This window comes from Helicoverpa armigera, chromosome 19 (genome assembly GCF_030705265.1).
Source record: "Helicoverpa armigera isolate CAAS_96S chromosome 19, ASM3070526v1, whole genome shotgun sequence".
In the NCBI taxonomy this organism is placed as follows: domain Eukaryota; kingdom Metazoa; phylum Arthropoda; class Insecta; order Lepidoptera; family Noctuidae; genus Helicoverpa; species Helicoverpa armigera.
In genome coordinates, this window is record NC_087138.1 from 7,552,866 (window position 1) to 7,574,219 (window position 21,354).

The following is a 21,354-nucleotide window of genomic DNA, read 5'->3' on the forward strand; positions in this document are numbered from 1 at the left end:
ACCGCGAGATTATAAAAACACTGAAGTTATTATGCTAACCTTGATACAACAGTGTAACGTCGTATTTTCCTCCACCCCTCGTTATCCGGGTATGTTATATTCGCTAACATTATTTACCAACTCTGGAGGACTTTCTCATTATATCGACAAGAACGATCTGATGCTTTGCTTTACGATCTTAGTAAAAAGTTGCTGATTTTAATGTTGCTAGTTAGTTATTTTATCAATAAGTACTATTATAATAAGGAGGAATATTTTTTGTCTGTACCTAAAAGGCTCCGAAACTACTGCAACGGTTTGAAAAAGTTCCCTGTTGGGTAGCTCTAATCCCGAGCAGGGGCGTAGCTACCGCCGTATCTGCCGCATCAATTATACGGGGCCCCCGGGCCACGGGGGCCCCAAAAGTGTGTAAGGACAAAAAATAAAAACTTCCTAATTTATTTTATTTTACAAATGTCAAAATTCTGAAAAGCAATTCTTTTTTTTCCCGCCTTAAGCGTGCGTTCAAAAGTTAACAACACTACATCGTTATGGCGGGCTGCGGGACTTCCCCGTTTTACTTACTTCATCTTCAACTCAGCGGGGAATCCTTCATCGATATCGCGATTTACGTGTACGTTGTTGTACTTTACATTGGATATTAAACCACGGAGTTAGTAGCAGCATAAGGGGGGGGGGGAGGGCGGTACACCACTGGTACCACGTCTCGGGGTGTGCCATCTCGGTCGACACATATCTGCACGACCAGGATGGCACGGGCAGAAGGGACAAGTCACTGAGGGTGCCATTCTAATCTGCAAAGCCTAGGTTCACTACCAGTCACTGCATGCTATTCAAATTTTAAACAAAACTACAACAGTGCATGTGCAAGACGTCGAGGTGGCACTGAGAGGGATGCCAGTCCGGCTGTCACACCTCTCAATTGACAGTGACTTTTTTGTAATTTCTTTAGGTATCATTGCGTTCTGAAAATCAAAAATTTCGCGCTCGCTACGCTCGCGGCTTCTTCTCTTTGCAGTGGTTTTTTTCACACCTGTTTATCTCAAAACTTAAAAATTTCACACTGATTTTTAGGGTATAGTTAGAGAGCTGATATTTTCACAGATGATGTATTTCTGCTGCCGCTATAACTTAGAAAACTAGAATTAAATGAATATTTTGGGGGGCTCCCATACAACAAGCATGATTTTTTTGTCCGTTTTATAAATAATGGTACCTACGGAACCCTTCGTGCGCGAGTCCGACTCGCACTTGGCCGGTTTTTATAAAACATGTTTGGGTTTTTTATATCCCAAATTTCAAAAATAGCGCTTTATAAGTTTGGAATGAGCCGTCTCCGGTTTCTTTATTTCTACACGATTTTTAAGTAGGTACTTTTATTTACAATTATAATCCATGATTATTGGGTGCTCAATAGTTAATCCGCCGCGGGTGCCACCCGATGCTACGCCGCCACCGCACGGAGTGCAGTGCACTGTTTATTTACGCGCTTTATATAAATGTGCATTAAATGAGTGAAAGGAAAATAGATTATCCCAGCGGCGCTGAGAAAAGAAAAAGTTAACAGAAAAGGGAAGAGGTTATAAAAAAGTGCCATATAAGGGCCTCCAAACAATTTTTTATACGGGGCCCCGACAAGCCAAGCTACGCCACTGATCCCGAGTAACACAGGCTATATTTTATCCCGGGATGTTAGAAACTGAAAGCAGTGTCAGTGACCTCAAACCGGCCACATTGTAGAACATTAAAAAAGCTAATAAAACCATAAATTGTAAAACTTCAGTGGAATGCAGAACAATACTGCGTAATGGTTTAATTTCCGTTTCACTAGCGAACGTTAAATCACACCGACTGAGCATTACCCATAGCATCCAATATAGAGAACATTGCCTTCTTGTGTTTAAGGTCATAAACCTCTTAATATTATGTTGCCATTTACAACTGCAGTAGTCATTCAAATATCTAAAAGACAGTTTTTCAGTCTTACACTAAAAACTTATACCTACCAAAGAATTGAATCTCGATAAAAAATACAGTTAGTTGTGTGGGACTAGATATTCAAATCGTGGCAGGATTTGAGTAAATCTTAGACTGTTGTTTGTGATAAAAACTTAAAGTAATTCTATAGTTAGACCAATGTACGGTCACCAGGTCAGTATGGAGCTATACATAGATACATAATATTGAAAGTAAAGTTAAACAAAAAAAACATTCACAACTACAATTCCCTATATTCTATCCTTATTTTCCTATGTAAAAGTAACACTCCAAAAATTGAATTACAACATTGAAAGTATATTCGTTGCTCTTTTGACCACGAAGAAAGGTAATAAAACGGTCTTTTGAAATAAAAAAATATTGCCTCACAGCCGTAAAAACTGGTGTTATTTGATAACGTCCCTTTTTTATTTTAGCACGATAAAACAATACAGAAGATATAAAATAAAAGGCACGTGATGTCCGTCTAGTTTATATAGTAATTTCATGAAAAAGGTGTAAGAAAATATTGAGAGAAAAGTCGCCTAACTTAGTTTTCGGTCATTGACTAGCGGCCGTTTCCAATAATCTATCTACCTATCTGTATAGAGATATAATTTTGACATAAGCCCTATACCATGGTATACCATACATATACCAAATTCCTTAGCAAAACATACCTATAAGAGGTGGGATATTGGTAACAGCAGCAGTTTCTGTACCTAAGAACTAGGTTTTTACCACGGTTTCTCTCACGATACTTCGAACACCCGAATAAAAAGGATCCTATAGCCCTTCATTAAAAATACCAGAAATTAATCCAGTAACACAGAAATTAATCTTTACTTAATCCCTTGTATGATTAATTAAAAAAATAATTAACACATATAATTTGAAGCCACAAAAACACCGCTACTTATTCTCAAAACTACGTTTCATACACAACATGTAGGGTACAAGAATTGCTTACTTAGAACATAATGTAGGTACCTACAAAAGTTGCTTATTCAGATTTTTCTGCGTCAGTGAGCTTGGCAAGCAATAGGTCCGCAGTAATTCCCTATTGGGGTCCATAGACGTGACACGTTTTTACCAGATAACGGAACATCACTATGTGAATACTAAATGTACTGGTGAACTATATTATGTGATATATTGTATGTGGTAACTACATTTTAGTTCGGAAGCATTGGCAATGTTTGCTAATAAAGTTTTATCTTTAATCTGAAACTTTAGAAGAGTTTGCAAATCTTAACATTTTCAGGAGAATCGGAACTCAGGAAACGTCTGTTTCGATGAAAATTTTAAATGCCTTATATGTACCTATGCCTTACATGTAGAGTGTTGCCAAGATAGATCAAAATAAACATTATATATTATTACATTACATATTTTCCCCATCATTTGAATTTAAGTAGAAAAGTAACTTTTAGACGGAAATAAAAATCTTCCAAGCTGATGAAGTCAAAAAGTAAATAAAATTATCGTCCTGGCTATTTCTGTCGGTCAATACGGCTATCTATCGAGCTAATAGAAATCGAACTCTCTTTACGAGCGTGGGAGAGATATTCTCAACTATTCCTAGTATTTCCTACCGCACGGAAAATAAAAATCCTATTGGCTATTGGAAATTGATACAAGACAAACTTATTTATATTGAAGTGAAAGAAAATGTATTTCTAACGACTGAATAAACTGCTGAAAATGTTGTATTTTATTGAATAAGAAGTTTGATGAATGAGGATGTAGTAATATGACGTAGTACCTAATTAAGTATCGTGGGAGGATGCAGGCTACTATGTCTACAGGTTTAGGCCAAAATTTACATAGGTAAGTCAAAGTATAACGTTACTAAAATATATTACGTAGCTATAAGTTAAGACTTTTGGATGTTATTAACTGTTAAACCTTTATCATGGTAAGAAATGTGCTTTCTTCCTTTTTGCAGCTACAGATACCGGCACGGATATTGGGCTCTCGGCGGAAGAGTGGGGATCGCTTTGCGCACCCGTACGCATAAGGCAATAAGGCAGTAAATCGCTTCTGCGCAGGTGAAGGTCATGGCTCGATATCCGTGCCGATAACTGTACCTAAAATGGTAAGTAGTAGGTACCTACACCTACATTCCATATGGAAGTAAGGGCTCAGATAAAAACTTAATATCAAACCATACCGAAAGCTTCAATCCGGGGTTACATGCACTTCACTTCACACGTATTTTTTTCATCAAACTGTAGGCAATACAAACGCCAACATGGAATTGTTGTGTTCACCAGCGATTTCAAAGCAAAGGCTTTCGAGCGTTACAGTTTATTTTAGCCATTTGCAATCCTATGTTCCTAACTCTAAATAAATCGGTTTAGTATCGAACAACACGTTTATACTATTGTAGTTATTAGTTCCCGACTAAATAAATACCTAATAGACAGTAAGCTTTTCCCAAAAAGGCTAACTTACTTCAAAGAAGCGACAAATAACAATTTCAGAGTTATGAAAAGGTTGACATTTTGAAAAATAAGACGTAAAGGCATATGTAAGGGCGAAGTAGATTATTCGACCCATTAGCAACCCTACAGACCCTTTTAGGAAAATGTTCGGGATGCCCTTTAGGATCCACCACATAATAAAACGATTTTCCTTATAATCTTTATGTATTTACCCTTTGGTGAACAACCGCTGTTCTCGACGCAGATAATATCTACGTCAACCCAACCAAAAGGGTATGTTGTGCTGAGAAACAATTAATGGTAAACGGATGACTACGGAAGAAAATGTGTTGTAGAAAACATTTAAAAAACTGGGTGTTATGGCTTATGAAGATTTTGATGAAAAATACGTCACTCTTATATTGGGTACCTATTTATAAAAACGAAAATTTGTGATGTGTTTTCCACTTCCGCTCGCACAATCGGCGAACTGATTTTGATGAAACTAGTCAGTAAAACCTACTTACCTACCTATGCCTAGCTTATGCATCAGAATGACCATTAAGGATACTTCTTAGGAAAACTCTGGCGGAAACTTAATAGTCTGTATCTTTTATGATTTAAAATTTTCACAATAAACCAAGGCCCATTTACAATGACAAACAGTTTTCTTGACACAACTGTTTATGCTTCGATAAACTTGGCCATAGCGTCTTCTTTCAGTCAAAGGTATCTAAATTAGATACCAGGTAGGTGCCTTCAAAAGTAGGCGTAGGACGATGATACAATGAAATAGTATACGTAGGTATATAGTATGTATTTACGTACCTATCATTAAATTGCTAGGTATGTATTCTAGGAAGGCACTTAACTCGTAACTTGTTCATAGATAGCGCGCTCCAAATGGATATTGAATTGCACTTGACAAATTACGCGTTTTTAGCGCGCGCCGCTGCCGCACCACCCAGGTATGCCCCCCTACCCAGGTACGCAACACTCTTTATATTACTTTCTACTTACTAACCCGCACTCGCTGACTGCCTCGTTGCTTTAACCTTTTCACCGCCACGCCATATCGGTATTCCTATGCCCTGTACGCCAAGCCCGAAAATCTTAATTTTAAATATCTACTAAAAAATACATAAAAGTAATGATTTAATAGGTTTATTTTGTATTTTTCTGCGACCTGTTTTTTGTCGAGTATAGCCGTCGTTGGCGCACAGGGCACGCTTGCTCATGTCGGCTATAGCCGACATTGGCGTTCAAAAGGCTAGTGGGCGCAACCGCGGCTGCTGTGCCCGAGGTCTCGGGTTCGATTCCCGGGTCGGGCCGAAATCGCTTTGTGGGTTTTCTAAAACTTTAACAAAGACTTTCCCGTGCATCGGCGAGCACGTAAATGTCAGTCCTGCGCCTGATCTCTTTGGTCGTGTCGGATTGCCGTCCCATCGTGCTATGAGAGTGAAGGAAAAGTGAGTGCACCTGTGTCTGCGCAAATGCTTGTGCACTATATGTCCTACGCAGTTGGCTAATCTCCTTATATGAGAACAGCCGCCGTTGCCGAAAATCGGTTAGGAGGACCTTATCATCATTTATTAGTTACATATTTATTTATGAAGAATAGGTAGGATAGGGTAGGATAACTAGAAATATAAAACAACAATTGCATGTATTACATCAATTTATTAAATTAACTGCTAAATCAGTGTCATAATCTAGTCATATGGAACAATCCATACAAGAATCTTAAAACTTACATGACTAACCTTAGTCTTACTGATAGATTTTCTATTAAAACAATGATTTAACCATCAGGAAATTCAATAATTATAAGATGACTATGATTTAAATTGAATCCATGACAACCTCAACAAAAACAACGAAATTAAGTATTCCTATAAAAGAAAATGATAAATATCATCTTTTCGCTAGTTTCGGAAACGCATGGCTTAAAGTTAAATCGGTTACAGAAAATTCACAGAATTTGTGGTTTATGTTATGGTCATATATGCAAAATGTATTTTGGAATGTCAAATTTATCCAACATCTGTGAAGTAATATAATAGGATTTTATTTTCAAGTGAAATTTTATATCATGTATATTTTATTTATAAACAAAATTGATTTTATGTAGGGGGTAGAGCAATGCTATTGTTAAAACTAATATAAAATAGAAAAGTCGGATTTTAATATTAAATCCTTTGGTTATTATTGCTTACGATCCAAGTATTTTGGAGATAAGTTTCAATGAAAAAAATATACAACGTCAAGTTATTTCAGTACAAATTGCTATTGCAATATAAGAGTTTTTTACCACTACACTTTCCATAACAATCATACATACACTAGATTTTTTCAATATAAAATACACAATATTTCATACCGAATATTGGTACCAAGGTACTATCTTACTGGTTTTGAGTACATATATAAATGTATGTTTTCGGAAAGATTATGTCAATTCAAGAAAGATTAGAATAATTATAAGAATGTGAATTGAATCCCTGTCTCCCTTATCAGACTACTAACATAATACCAGATGTTACATGCCATCAAATTGTTCACAAGACACAATATACACACACGATAGTCGACTTTTAAAAACCCTATTTAAAAACGTGGTCTTAAAAAAAGTACCGGCTTTAATACTGCGTACAAACCTTCGTCTCGAACAAAGTTATGGTTCTGAACCTAGTACTACACCCGGTACTTTTTTAGACCACGTTTTGTAATAAAGTTTAAAGGCCCTCACAGGCATGTCTAGCCTTTATAGGTGTTCGGAAGGTATCTACGCTTGTTTGACTAATATACCATGGAGCCGTGGCTCGTTGCGTGTATTGTACTCAGAGACTAGGTACTGCTGGCGTGAGGGCGGAGGCCTAGTGGCGGGCGTCGCGGCGATGGTCCCGCTCGCGCTCGCGCTCGGCGGGCGGCGGGTCTCGCTCGCGCCGCTCGCGGTAGCGCTCGTCGTAGTAGGGCGCGGCGGCCGTGCGGCTCTTGGTGCCCGTCGCGTCGCCCGCGCCGCTCTCCGCCGCCGGCTCCACCGGGGACTTGCGAGGCCTGGTGGACGAACTGTTTATAAGTTATATTACAACGATCTGATGGAATTAATCCATTGAAATCTCTGGAGCACTGTTTCCCGAGTAACATACAAAATTTTGTCACCAATTAGTGATACATGACATTGGTCTGATAAAACTTCAATTAATTATGCCTGAAAAAAAAACGCTCAGCTGTTCTTTCCTAGACTATAACATTGGACACCTTTTTATTTACTTAATATACATTTTATTGAACATAATGCATATTATAAAGTATGCTCACCTCTCTTCGCGACTGTGGCCCCTATTGTAATGCTCAGCACGTTCCCTTTCCCTGGAGCGAGACCTGTCGCGTTCACGCTCACGGTAATCCCTGTAATACCTGAAACAAACACAAATACCTTTTATTTTCAACTATTCAATTATTTCTATGAGTAGTTTGCAAGAAATAGCACACAGTTTGCATCAAATAACTTCTTGTCCGGAGTAGTGACTTCACAATAGTCGAAAATTTAAGAGCAAAAGCAAGAGGTGTCAAGCGGATAACTTCGGACTAGCAAAATTATTTCATAGAAACTGTGCTGTTCAGTTTCAAGTTCTATTTTATGTCAACTTGTAAGTACAGGTTCAAGCTTGGGTACTATGTATGGTCAGTCAATGTCAGATAGGGGTAAACGAGTAACATGAAATATATAGCATTAGCCAGTACAGTAAAGAGAGACAACTTGGCGACTCTGAACATAGACGGTTAGCTGCGCAGTGGACAATTTTGTTGCTGAAAATTGTATTGCGCAGCTATACAGTTTAGGGCACAGACAGAGTGGAGGCGGGCGCGAGCACGATTAAAAATGTATATAGACTGGCGTTGCATTCACAGTGATTTCGCTACATACATTTTATTTACTCGATTCCGCTCTGTTTATGCCCTTAGTCCAAACTCGTCAAGTTATTCCAGAGGTACTGTGCACGCTGTAAAGAATTACGCGACACTTACGCATCGCGGTCGCGCTCGCGATCGCGTTCCCTCGACCGTTCCCTGTACCTGCAAGCAAGGGCACAGGGTCAGTAATACTTTAGCGGAGTTATGCTACGTTAGATAGAGAACGCTCCTAAACATTAAGTATTACCTAGTCAGCCCTCTTGCATAAATCACGCTACTGCCTTTACCGACAGTTTCCGACTCGACTCTTATAAAGTAACACAAATATTGCATCTTTTAAGGATATATTGACATAATGTATTTACTACCAAATATGATGTGGAGGTAACGCGCTCATTCGAACAATGAAATAAAAAACCTTAAGCCCAAATTCACCGACAACATAAGCCGGTTTCTAAAAAGAGCACTGTTTACAATGAATTTACACATTATAATTAAAAAGTTGTTTTAACAAAACTTGGCGTTTATGTTGTCGGTGAATGGTAATGGTTGAATGCTGCGATTGGCAGCAGGAAAAATCAGTCAAAGCATTCACCTCGCTGCCGTCGCCGGACCGTCACCGAAAACGACATTATTTCGAGTTTAGCTTAGCATTAGGCCGTCTGACAGCGCTCGGGTGACGGGCGTGGGGACATAGGACACAGGGCCATAGTAAATGTATGTATCGCTAAATCGGCATCAGTCAATCAGGCAATCGGTCATCTCGTTCTCGGTGACGGTCCGGTGACGGCGGCGGTTGGGATACAGCGTAAAAGAGTCTTGGAGCTAAAAGGTACTCAGTAGTATGTACAGACCTGTCTCTGTCCTCGCGGTCGCGGCTGCGGTCGCGGTAGCGGCTGGCGGAGCGCTCGCGGCGGCGCGGCGCGCGGTGGTGGGCGCGGGCGTCGCGGTCGCGCGAGCGGGAGCGGCGCGAGCGCTCGCCGCTGCCGTACGACTTGGTCTCCACGCCGTGCAGCGTGTCTTGCAGGGACGAGATGAGGATCTTGCAGCGGTCGTCGTGGGCGACCTGTAGTTGGGAATGTTTTAGTTATTTGTTGTTTAGTAAGGAATTTTTGTCCTCAGATTCAAATATTAAAATTGTTGTTTTTGAAGAAATCATTAGTAGTGTGATCATCCTTCGTAACATTGTTGTTTACTTTAACAGCGAAATTAAGTTCATTACAACAAAGCAAAAATTAAAGAAGCAAATAGATAACACCTTGTATCTAAGTAAATAAATAAGTTGTTAGATACATTTTTCTCGTATACAATTATCTCCACTCATCTATGCTCTTAAAAAAATCCACACTCATCTATACTAAAAGTGCTAATCTCAGAAAGCACTACTCCAATTTGAAAAATTATTACAGTGTTAGCCCATTTATCGAGGAAGGCAATAGGCAACTTTTTGTCCAGGTCCGTGTAGAGGTTCCTACGGAATGCGGGTGAAACCGTGAACCAGAAGCTAGTTTAAAATTAACATACCTTGCTCTGCTTAATAAGCGATATAGCAGTGACGAGCGTTTCAATAGCACTCGCATACTCGCCGGCCGCCGCATCACTGACAGCCCTCGCGATAGCACTGGACGACACAGTGCGGTTCCGCGCCATGACTTCCTCAAACTCAGCCTCGCTGATGCCGGCGTGAGGCGCATGTGGCGCGTGGGGAGCGTGGGGGGCATGGGGAGCGTGGGGAGCGTGTGGCGCATGCGCTGGGTGTGGCGCGTGAGCTCCCATGCCGGGGCCGTGGTGAGCGCCGCGGCCCGCCTCGCCGCCCACTGGGTAGTTCTGCAGATTATGTTTTAGTTTAGCGTCATCTGCCAGAACTGCATGGTGTCAATTCAAGAGAAGAAACAATGAAAGAGTTGACCACACAACATGATCTGAACCACTCTATTCAGAATGCATGACTTTGAAGAAAAATCTATACTATTATTATAAAACGGAATTTATTAGTAAATTATTATGTATGTTACCTGTGGCGGCCTTCCATAAGGCTGTCGCGCAGCGGGTGGTGGCCCCTGCGCCGGCGGCGGTGCTCCGTGACCGGGGTGACCGTACGGCGCTCCCGGACCTGAGCATATAAGTACATTTTTAGTTGTTGGACACGATTGATCACCTCCACTTTGTAGATCCCTGAAGATGGCGGTCGACCTAGGCAGACAACACTTTCATTAGAAGAATAGATAGGGGGCCGGCCTTGCCCAATAGTGGGACAGAATAGGCCACATATAATATCGACCAAGTACGAAATAGACTCGCGAACAAAGGATTCCATACAACTATGAAACACCTTTGTTGCATGAAAATACTCCTTATTTTCAGTATGTAAATTTTAACAGTCTCTCACGGTTCATATGTAACATTTCCAAGGGTCCCGTCTTGCCCTTTGGATACATAACCCTTAAAAATAGATAAATTCTTTAGATTGTCTTGTTAACGTACCAGGAGGTCCGGGCTGCGGTGGCGGCTGCACGGCAGGCTGGGGTTGCACTGGCGGCTGCTGCGCGAAGAACGCGGGGTTCACGTGCGGCGCCGGCGCCCCGCCACCCACGCCTGCGACAATGGACACCACGCTTTATACTTATGTACTATGCATAGTTAACTTACTAATTTAGATTATCTGTGAGTAACATAGGCTATATTTTATTTATTTTATCCCTGTACGGGCAGTAGTTCCCACGGGACGCGATGTTCAAATAGCTGTCAGCATGTCATGCTTTCACCCCAGCATGTCATGGTTTCCTCGAGATGTTTTCTTTCACCTTTTTATCAGCCATTGGTGTCTCAGATATACATAGAAAGTACATACAAACATGGAAAAGTTGCATGGGTACTTGGAATCGAACCCACACAATACATGAGAAGTTGGTCCTTTACCCACTAGGCCACCACGACTTTTGACGGGTTAGTAAGCCATCATTATCTTCCGAGCCTTTTTCTATGTTGGGGTCGGCTTCCAACCGGACTGAGCGGAGTACCAGTGTTTTACGGGTTAGTAAGTACAAAGTAATATAAAGAGTGTTGCGTACCTGGGTAGGGGGGCATACCTGGGTGGTGCGGCAGCGGCGCGGGGCCGCGCGGCACGCCCGCCAGCCCCGCGTGCCCGGGCGGCAGCCCGCCTGCACCGCCCTGGAGAAGATAGTGCTTGTTAGAACATAATGGTATAAGACATACATGAATGACACTTATCAATGTACACAGACATACAAGGTGCACAAAAGGGTGCCAAGATCCCTCCGTGTCTCATTTATATGCCATCTTAATTGTCTAACAGAAAAATATATATATACATGAACTGAACCAAACCTACCTACTGACTTGAATAAAGTATAATATCAATATTTGAAAAATTCTTTCACTGTTGGATAGTTAGGCTATCCCCGAGTAACATAGGCTATATTTTATCTGGAAACAAGAAGAAGTACCCCAGGGATGACGGTGAAACCGCAAACAGCTTGTAGGATATACAAATACATGAATAATCAAGAAGTTACGCTTAAGGGTCAATTCCCACTGAAAGAGCAGCGGCCGGCAGCGGCCGTAAGAGCACGGAAAATGTAAGAGCGCGGCGCCGCGCGGCCCGCCGCGCTCGCGCTCAATCCCTTGCATTTACGGCCGCTGCCGGCCGCTGCTCTTTCAGTGGGAATTGACCCTAAGCAGCCCCGGATCTTCAATTTTTTTTAGGCGGGGCAAAAACTGAAAAATGCCGCCCCAACTTACCTATGTTTATTTCAACCACTTTTTTGATAGGTAATAAAGGACTTAAAAAAAAATTTCCAAATCATTGCAGGCTTAAACTGTTGGCCAGGTTTAAGTTATGAAAGTCGAGACAGATTGATGTACACAAAAAGTTAATAAGTTTAAAAAAGCGCTGCAAAGTAACAAGCAGGCGGAAGCACAAACTCTTTTGTATTTGAGGACTCAATAAATATTTTTTTTTGCTACATTTGACTTATAAAAGGTAAGTCAGCGTGGATTTGACTAACCGTTTGAAGCGAACCAGGCAATGACTGTGTAATATTGCGCGAGCGAAGCGAGCGCGAAATTTTTTGAGTCTACGACACAAAAGTACCTGATTAAGTACATTGTCAAGCAACAAGTAGTCGCGAGCGTAGCGAGCGCGAACTTCTTTAAGTTATTTGTTTGAAGACTCACAAATTAAACTGGGAATTATGTACCTACAACGAAAAAGAAACCGTGATTAGAGCGAGTGCCATTTGTGTTCGTTGATTCGGTGCGTCAATAAAAATAATAAACCATCACCAAATAGCACACAAAGTGTCATTTAGCCGCGAGCGTAGCGAGCGAGAATTTTTTCATTTGGGGGATGTTAAAAGTGAAAAATAATCAATTAAACAAAACGAAGGCGACTTTTTTAGAAACTTTGCTTGTCAGTATCATGATCGAGATTTCTACGATGCCCCCCAACTGCAATTGAAACAAATACAAAAAGAGACATATGTTGTTACCGAATGCGCGAGCGAAGCGAGCGCGAATTTTTTTTTATAGTTAACAAGTCAAAGCAAAAATTACGTAAAATGTAGCCCAAACGTACATAAGTTATTGCTGATTGGTGAATGCAAAAACACGGGGACACAGTTTCTGATTGCGCGAGCGAAGCGAGCGCGAAATTTTTTGTTATATTTTAGAACTCAAAACAAAAATGACTTAAAATGTAGCCCAAACGTAGATATGGTGTTGGCGCCTATGTATTAAAATTTTGGGACTTAAGTAGTACCGTAAATAAGAAAGTTCATATGGAAACTAGAAATTACTTTCTTACTAATAAAAGGACTTAAAAACGACGCTACCTTTTTGCTAGGGTAGACAAAAAAATGATGTAAAATAAAAACAACTGTAAAGTGAAGCAAGCCCGAAAAAGCTTTTTTGAGTTTTGGATCTCTAAAAGTCCTAAACATATAAAATGAAGCCTGTGAAGTGAAGAAGCCGCGAGCGAAGGGAGCGCGAATTTTTTTGAGTATTGGGACATCGGGACATTAAAAGTAGCTATATGTGATAAAAAATCTAAGTGTAAAGTAAAGAAACCGAGAGCGAAGCGAGCGCGAAAATTTTTGAGTTTTGGGACATTAAAGTAGTTTATCTAACGCGCCCGGCATTATACGACAATACATTAATTTAATTGAAATTTCTTGGTCCAGGAGCGTACCGCGGCGCCCCTGAGCCCGCGGCGCCCGTGTTATTCGCACACCCTGGACCATAGGTTAACACAGCGCTGATGCTATCCATACATTTGGATACAGTTCTTGTAAGCTGTGATTCTTGATGAAATTTAAAACAAAAATAGGAGTAACATTCTGATCAAGGATTGGTTGGAGGCGCCTGCGGCGCCCCTTTTATCCGACGCCCTGGGCCGTCGCCCAACCGCGCCCTACCCTAAAACCGCTACTGATCATGATACAATGGAACCTCCTTATCAAACGGATGTTCATCGAAATTTCCTGGTGGTGGGGCGTCCCGCGGCGCCCCTGAGACCGAGGCGGCCGGGTTATTCGCACACCCTGCACCATGGTTAAGAAGGCCCTGTAGGTAACTATTATGGTAATCTGTGATGTGGGATTTAAAATAGGTCAGCCGCCTGATTTTGCCGCCCCCTGAATTTGCCGCCCGGGGCATGGGCCCCGGCTTGCCCCCCCCTAGATCCGGGGCTGACCCTAAGACACTAATTTACTTATTTTTTTTTAGTCTATTTTTGAATACTAACCGGGTGCGGCGGCGGCATTTGATGAGGCATTTGGTGCTGCGGGGGCCCGTACTGAGGCGCGGGGTGCGGAGGCATCTGCTGCGGGGGCCCGCGAGGTCCCCAGTCTGGACCTGGGCGGCCCCCTGGACCTCCTGGCCCACCGGGACCACCAGGGCCGCGCTGCATTTGTGGTGGACCTTGGAACTAAAAACAGAAAATAGATTAAAATAAATGAAAGAAGTACATATTAATAGGTGCAAATTGCAGGAGCAAGTGAACACTTTGCCTAACTGCCTACCGTATAATCTTTTCCTTCTCATCTCAATCCATCCTAAGGTTGTCTCGAAGAGATCGCTCTTAGCGATAAGAGCGCCCTTTATGTCACCTACTTTAACTAGGATAAGACCCAAATTGTAAGAATTGGTGTACCTAATAAAGAATATCTATCTATCTTTAGTAGGATATAGTAATCATTTTAATCATTGGCATATTCAATTTCAATTTGTAAGTTGTTAGAAAATATGTATACCTAATTCAATCTGCTGTCATACTACATTAAGTGGATAAAATGCGGCTTTACATACCTGCATTGGTGGCCCTCTAGGCGGAGGCCCCTGATGTGGTGGGGGCCCTTGATGCTGCATATGATGCGGTGGTGGGCCCTGGTGCTGAGGGAGGTGGTGGGGTGGGCCGTGCGGGGGACCATGGGGCCCGTGAGGCCCATGCGCCCCGCCCGCCGGGCCGCGCAGCTGATGGTGTGATGGTCCACCAGGCATCATCATGCGCGGACCATTCGGCCCTGGCCCATTTGGACCACCGCCAAAGAAATCTAAATAAAGTTATAATATGGTCAGTATTTCTAACGACACTGAATGTTACGTGGAAATAAAAACATACTACGGCCTTATCGGAATCGGCAACGTATCGTTGACCGATATTTGCAATCTGTAATAGCTAACTACCCATGGTAGCAATGTTAGCATTTCGAGCTATTTCGCTTTTACCAAGAAGTTGAAGATAGAAAATTATTTGGTTCATTGATATCGAATGCCTATTACATAATATTGAATTAAGAACGTATGTGTCTATTGTCAAACCCTTTCGTATTGGCAAATCTTCGACACCCAACGACTTCTCATTCTCTCGAGTCACTTGACTCGCAATACAAACTCAGACAGCTCCATACGGGAAGGGCATTTGGTTTTCTACTGCGGTAGTCTCTTTCATCCGGTCCGATACCAGAGATTTACGTAGCAGTGTATGAAGGGCTTATTGTTTTGCATTGCCTCTGGGAGTTCCGAAACCGGTTGCAGCATAGGTTGCTCACTTTCTCAAAGGGCGAACTGTATCTGATAAATATAAGAGTTTGCCGCAAAGGTATACTACGTGTCAATCCAAAATTTGTATTAAGATTCTATCATCTATGCTCTAGTCTGTTATCTCCAATTTTATATTATTCGACCTAGCTATTACATATTCTTCGACTAGCCTATCACAGATGATACTATTATTGCCCTTGCCTTATCTATAAATTTCTTTTCTCTGATGTCCTTGTTTAGTTTTATCAGGGAGCATAATTACCTCAGAATGCTACGTGAAATAGAAAGGAGTTGGCATATAATTTACCTCCAGGGTGAGGACCGGGCGGTCCTCCCGGATGCGGTCCTCTCATGCCCGGGTTGTTGGGACCAGGCGGCGTAGATCTAGTCTTAGACTGACTCTCAAACTGGTTCAAGGCCTGTGAAATATACACGCATTGTATGCTACTGACGGGCTTCTAAGGTCACGGTAGGTAGGTAATCAATTTTTCTAAAATATCAAGAACTACAGTTTTTACTTTGTGAATTTAGTAGATACAATTTTATTCTTTTCAGTTTTCGCGAACTATGGATTACTTTGCAGTTATTTCTAGACATGTAAATAACAAAAATATGTAGTTTCGGAAGACTGAGCATTTATTGTTCCAGTTACTTTTTATAGATAGGTTCCTATGAAATTCAACTCCTCATTTTTTAAAGTAATCCAGCCAAGAACTCGATATTTAAGCCAAGAGCCCTAGATATTCCTTCCAGGCGGAGTGAAAGGTAGTATCACTCTTAAGGAGTCTACCATATCCTTCAATACTATTTTTCATGTTGAAAGTTGTCAGATATTTGATAATAGCAGTGACCCATTGCAAGTCTTTCGCTACTTACCTGTTTAGTGGGTAAAGTGACGACCGGGTGTTGTCCATGAATCTCCTTCTTGGGCAGGCGGTCCATAACCATCCTAATGGACGGGTCAGAGCCGAGGGAAATGACGCAGAACCCCTTCGACTGTCCATTCGCCCTATTCTCGAAGAACTTCACGTCTTGGAAATCAGTAACGCCAATGTCTGCGATGGCGTTAGCAATGTCTTGGTCCGTCGCCCACTGCAAAAGGTTTTACCAAAAACTAAGCCACGATACAAGCTGGGCAGCTAAGCTATATGTAGTAGGTATACATACGTGATGAAGCCAGCCACGACTTTGACGTATGAAACCGCGTCCATGAACATATTTTTTCGCGAATATGTAATAAACCCGGCGAAATTTAAACACAGACTACTCTAATGGTAATGCACCTAACATCCGTCTACGTTGTGTAGAGTTTATAAATAATGTATGTGTCACTCAAAACGTGTTTGTGAAACCTAGAGCCTACAAATTGTTTGCACGCAACACTACGAAATGTTTGATTTAGTAGTTTTAGTAACGTCGTTCTCTCACTTCGTAATAGGAGACTTCGGGAGAAAGGAAACAGTTTTTATTGTTACCATGTTTTTATTGTCATTCATAAATTTATCACAGATATTGGCAGTATCAAGATAAATAAATAGAGCAGTTCGCAAAACTGCAGACTCCATCATTCTAAAACGGGAAAGAGATCCTTCTAAACAGTTAGGAAGGATATTAACTCACTTAGTACAAGGAACATCTTTGGTATAAACATAGTTTTTTTACACTATAAATTGAATCACGACTTAATGTACTGGAAATCAAGCTATTGAAATTATGTGATTAATACTTTGATACACTAGATAAGGTTTTAATAAATATCATCTAACGTACAAAAATATTTTAAGCAGGGATTTTATTACATGTCAGTAATAATTATTTTAGCATGATTACAATTGATGTATTTATGCTATTTACCATCTGCCAATAGTATAATATTACAAGGGATATAACAATATGGATAGGTTCTTACAATCCATGTAATTCTAGAGAAACGAGATACAGTCGTGAGTAGACAGAAATAATAAATTACGCATAACGCCGCGAACTATAAGTAATTTTATCCATGGTTGTACATTACTGAAATTATATGCTACCATTATAGTTATGAAATAGTGTGAATACTTTGGTATATTAGAAGATTATAAAATTTGCGCCCGGATATACACATTTTTTGTAAGTATAATACATACAGAATAAATAAATTTCACTCGAGCGATAAACATTTAAATTACGCCAATTTAAAATTAGTACATAATGATTACACAACAAAAAAATATGGACAAGTTCCAACCGCAGTACAGACAATGTGAAACAGCTGCCAAAGTTTAGAAAAACAAAAAAAGAAAAGAAACAATAAAAATATAATCAAAATTTAGAAACACATAATTACGCGGAACAAGCTAAAACATCTTACCTCTGAAAACCTGATAAAGAAAAACATTAGTTAAATAAAATACATTTAAAGTCAACACAACCAGAATATTGAGAAATTCATAGTAATTCTTAACGTTCATGCAATCCCGCCTCAAGATTCTGATTAGCAGGTGACAAGCATTTGAAACAGGCAAATAACGCTATAATACGTCACTACTACATATTGGGAAATTATATTGTTGAATGCACACCCTTTCTACACCCGATTTTCTAAATTATATAGCCTACAAACAGTATACGACACATACATTTCTCTATGTTATTCACTAAAGCAATGTATAGTAAATGAAAACAGACAAAAACAACAATATTGTTATTTTTTTAATGTAATACAAAACACTATTTTTTTTTTTGTTCCAAATATGTGAAGAGACAGTTTTAAATTTTTAAGCAAAATATTCAAGATGTGTAGTTAACATGTATCACTGGGAGGGAGCTAACATATGAGATGTTACATGGACAAATATATAAATACATAGAAATCATTCATCCTTCAACACTCAAAATTCTAAGATATAGAGATGTACCGAATTAATATATGTATGTTAATAGTCAATTACTGATTTCTGGGATCATCACGATAACATCAATTAAGGTTCCTAATCACCAAACATGATATATTTTTCTACAAATATTTTTGTGACGCTTCTCCAGCCCATATGCATACCAACATGCCAAAATAACCTTAATCACACATACAGTATCAACCACTGTCACGGAACAATGCATTATGACAAAGAGATATTTTCAAATTTTCATACAGCTTATACTTTGGTGTTCTGATATAGCTATTGCATATTGGTTAGTCTAAATGAGAACTAACATGACCAAAATGACAAATCTAAACATATTTTTTAACAAATGAATATAAGCTACTAGGATGGTATGTCTTTGGCTCAATAACTTAAAATGTAAAACAACTACATATATACAAAGTAACAAACAATATGTACCAATGTACATAAGAAACAAATATAATTACTACTGAAAAAAACCTATATCTAATTTTGTAACAGCTTTTTTAATGCTCAATGTATAAACCACACTTGAAGCAATTTTTAAATGGAAATATCTCTTTGTATAATTGTGACAATAAATATGAAATCCAATAAAATAAAATATGAAAACAATAGAACAAGTTATTAAAAGTATAACAAGTAGGATATTCTGCCATATGCAAAATACTTCAGTGAAACAATATCTTGGAAACAAATCTTTTTCAAGATAATTTCCTTGATTGGTGCAGAAATAAACTAAAAATATTTATAATATTGTAAATCCACACAGACTAAAAGCCACAAATGTGGCAAAATTAAAGTAAATAATCTGTGTGAACAGTTAATTGCTTCTAAAATATTGATAAGTCTATTTTTTTAAATAAATTGAAGCAAAAACAAGTATGTGTTAAAGATTCTGAATAAGTTTTTTTAAAAAATAAATGTTTTGCCTAGATACATACCATACATTAAAAATGATTTGTTACTTCTAAATTAAATACACAAAAAGTAGGGTATTTACAATATTTGAAAGTCAGTAGACATAATCCTACTATTAGAAATATTCTTAACATAAAGTAGATATCAGACTGGACTAGATATACCATACCACAGAGGTTCTAAATAAATGACTCGGAAAATTGCAATGGAACAATATTTTCCAGTCTGTAGTCGAAACTGAATGAAGATAAGAGTTTACAATGAATATTGGTTGAATATAATTTGCTAATGGATGTGTCAATACACAGACTTGGAAGTTATCACAGATATTAATGGACATAAATGTGTTTTAAAAGTTATTTTTGCCATATGGCACTATTTATAAATTATCGTAACAATACAAAGTATATGTTTGTATCAAAAGAATTGGTGCTGGAATGCACATGAAGAACTGAAACAATTTTTGTCTCTAATCCAGCCTCAAAAGTATGCAATACTTTTTAACAAAATGCTTAATTCTTGTTTTTGCTTCTGGATAAAAGCATAGCAAAATTCATTAATATGAAAGAATTGAATTGCTTCTAAACCCTGATATGTATATGCAGGGAGAAACATTATTTTATTCATCTCCAGAGATCTCAAATCAAAACTTTGCTATACTTGAGCGACTTCATTTTTAGTAAAATATTTAGCCAAACAAATAATTTTAGGCCTTATTTAAAAAACAAAAGTGTAACATTTAAAAGAAAATATAAAGTTTTGTTAAAAATAAGGCCTGGCATGTGCGGCTGTGCAATTGTTTAACACAGATGCACATTGACTAGTTAAAGAAGAGGTAACCAAATGAAAAGTACCCTTGCAAGTATCATAATTGTGTAGATTTTATAAAACAATATCATTATAACAAGTCTATCAAGCATGTCTTTACTCTTATTTTAAATTAATTTTCATCTGATTACCTAAACAGTAGAACTGCCATCATAATCTCAGATTTTGGTACATTTGCCAACAAATTAAAATTATATATACCACAAGTTTAAACCAAAATGATTGTACACAATATTGTTGTTGAATAAATTATATGCTATGTTACTGAATTGAATTGTCAAGTTTCACAAATTGTTAGAGTTTCTAAGCATGATAAAATGATTAACAATTTTGACTATTGATATTAAAACATTCAGATATATTATTTATTTAACATTACATATTATGAACGAGCAAATGACAGGAGATCATTAGTTTTATTCTATTGACAATGGTACATTAAAAAATAATTGTTTTGAACAATAGCAACATTTGATGTATAATTAAATAATTGTAATCTTGCTTGTCTGTCTACCTACACAATGTCTTGAGAGTTTGAGCTAAGTTTCTATGATTAGTTTACTTACTTAATGTTTGGAAAATTAAGTATGTTAGGAAACAATGGCTTAGTTCAAACTCTTCCTATACTATTGAATTTCAATTTCCATTGACATTATTAAAATAAGCCTAAGTAAAACATTAATGTATTTCTAAAAGGCTCAGTAACAAAACCCGAGAGGCTAATGGCAGTCCCAAAAACATTCGATTTCCTCATTGCCAAGAGAAAATCCAATGTCTAAAACAATAAAAACTGTCCTATATTTACATTATTATCTAAATGAGACAAAATCATGTACAAACCCATGTTAGGTTGCCGACGTAAAGCTGAAAACGGCGGCCATGATGACCGTGGTTCTGTGCGTTGTTGTGATACGGGACGTTGCCGTTGGTCTCCTCCGGTGGGTGCTGGTGCTGCGGTGCCGGATTCGGTGCTCCATCGCCATCATCTGGTTTTGCTGCCGGTGCGGCGATCACGTCGTCGTATAAATCCACATTTTCACCGCCAAACTCATCCTGAAGGAGACCGCCCAAAACAAATTTCATTATAGAGCAGTGGCAGGATATAAACGTGCCGGAATTTATATTAAAAGCATTATTGCAGTACATGTCATGTTTTTATCATGTTTAACTCACCTGGCGATTAAAATCTGTTTCAATATCATCGGCGTATAAATCTATATCCACGCCTCCATCCGCCATTTTGCGAATTCTACGACTCTCTCTACGTTTTTGTTAGTTCTGTACTATGCCCGTGACGCTCGCTGAGGGCGCTAGAAGACGATCGGAATCGGATG

General features: G+C 39.1%; 1 protein-coding gene across 5 annotated transcripts; it reads right to left on the minus strand.

Annotated features, from left to right (window-relative positions):
- Positions 1–6,063: 6,063 nt before the first annotated feature.
- On the minus strand, positions 6,064–21,354 carry LOC110373282 (cleavage and polyadenylation specificity factor subunit 6). 5 transcript variants are annotated; one of them, XM_049841250.2, is made up of 14 exons: positions 21,194–21,354; positions 20,861–21,073; positions 16,260–16,475; positions 15,691–15,802; positions 14,649–14,893; positions 14,086–14,268; positions 11,411–11,492; positions 10,806–10,916; positions 10,337–10,434; positions 9,846–10,148; positions 9,176–9,387; positions 8,436–8,483; positions 7,725–7,823; positions 6,064–7,472 (listed from the first exon to the last, which is right to left on the minus strand). In XM_049841250.2, the coding sequence occupies exons 1-14, from the start codon at positions 21,257–21,259 to the stop codon at positions 7,280–7,282; spliced, it is 2,181 nt and encodes a 726-aa protein (XP_049697207.1). In that variant the 5' UTR covers positions 21,260–21,354; the 3' UTR covers positions 6,064–7,279. The 5 variants fall into 5 exon arrangements, with proteins under 5 accessions (XP_049697207.1, XP_049697205.1, XP_049697206.1 ...); XM_049841248.2 differs by having other exon boundaries at positions 11,393–11,492; XM_049841249.2 differs by having other exon boundaries at positions 6,064–7,460; positions 11,393–11,492; positions 21,194–21,353.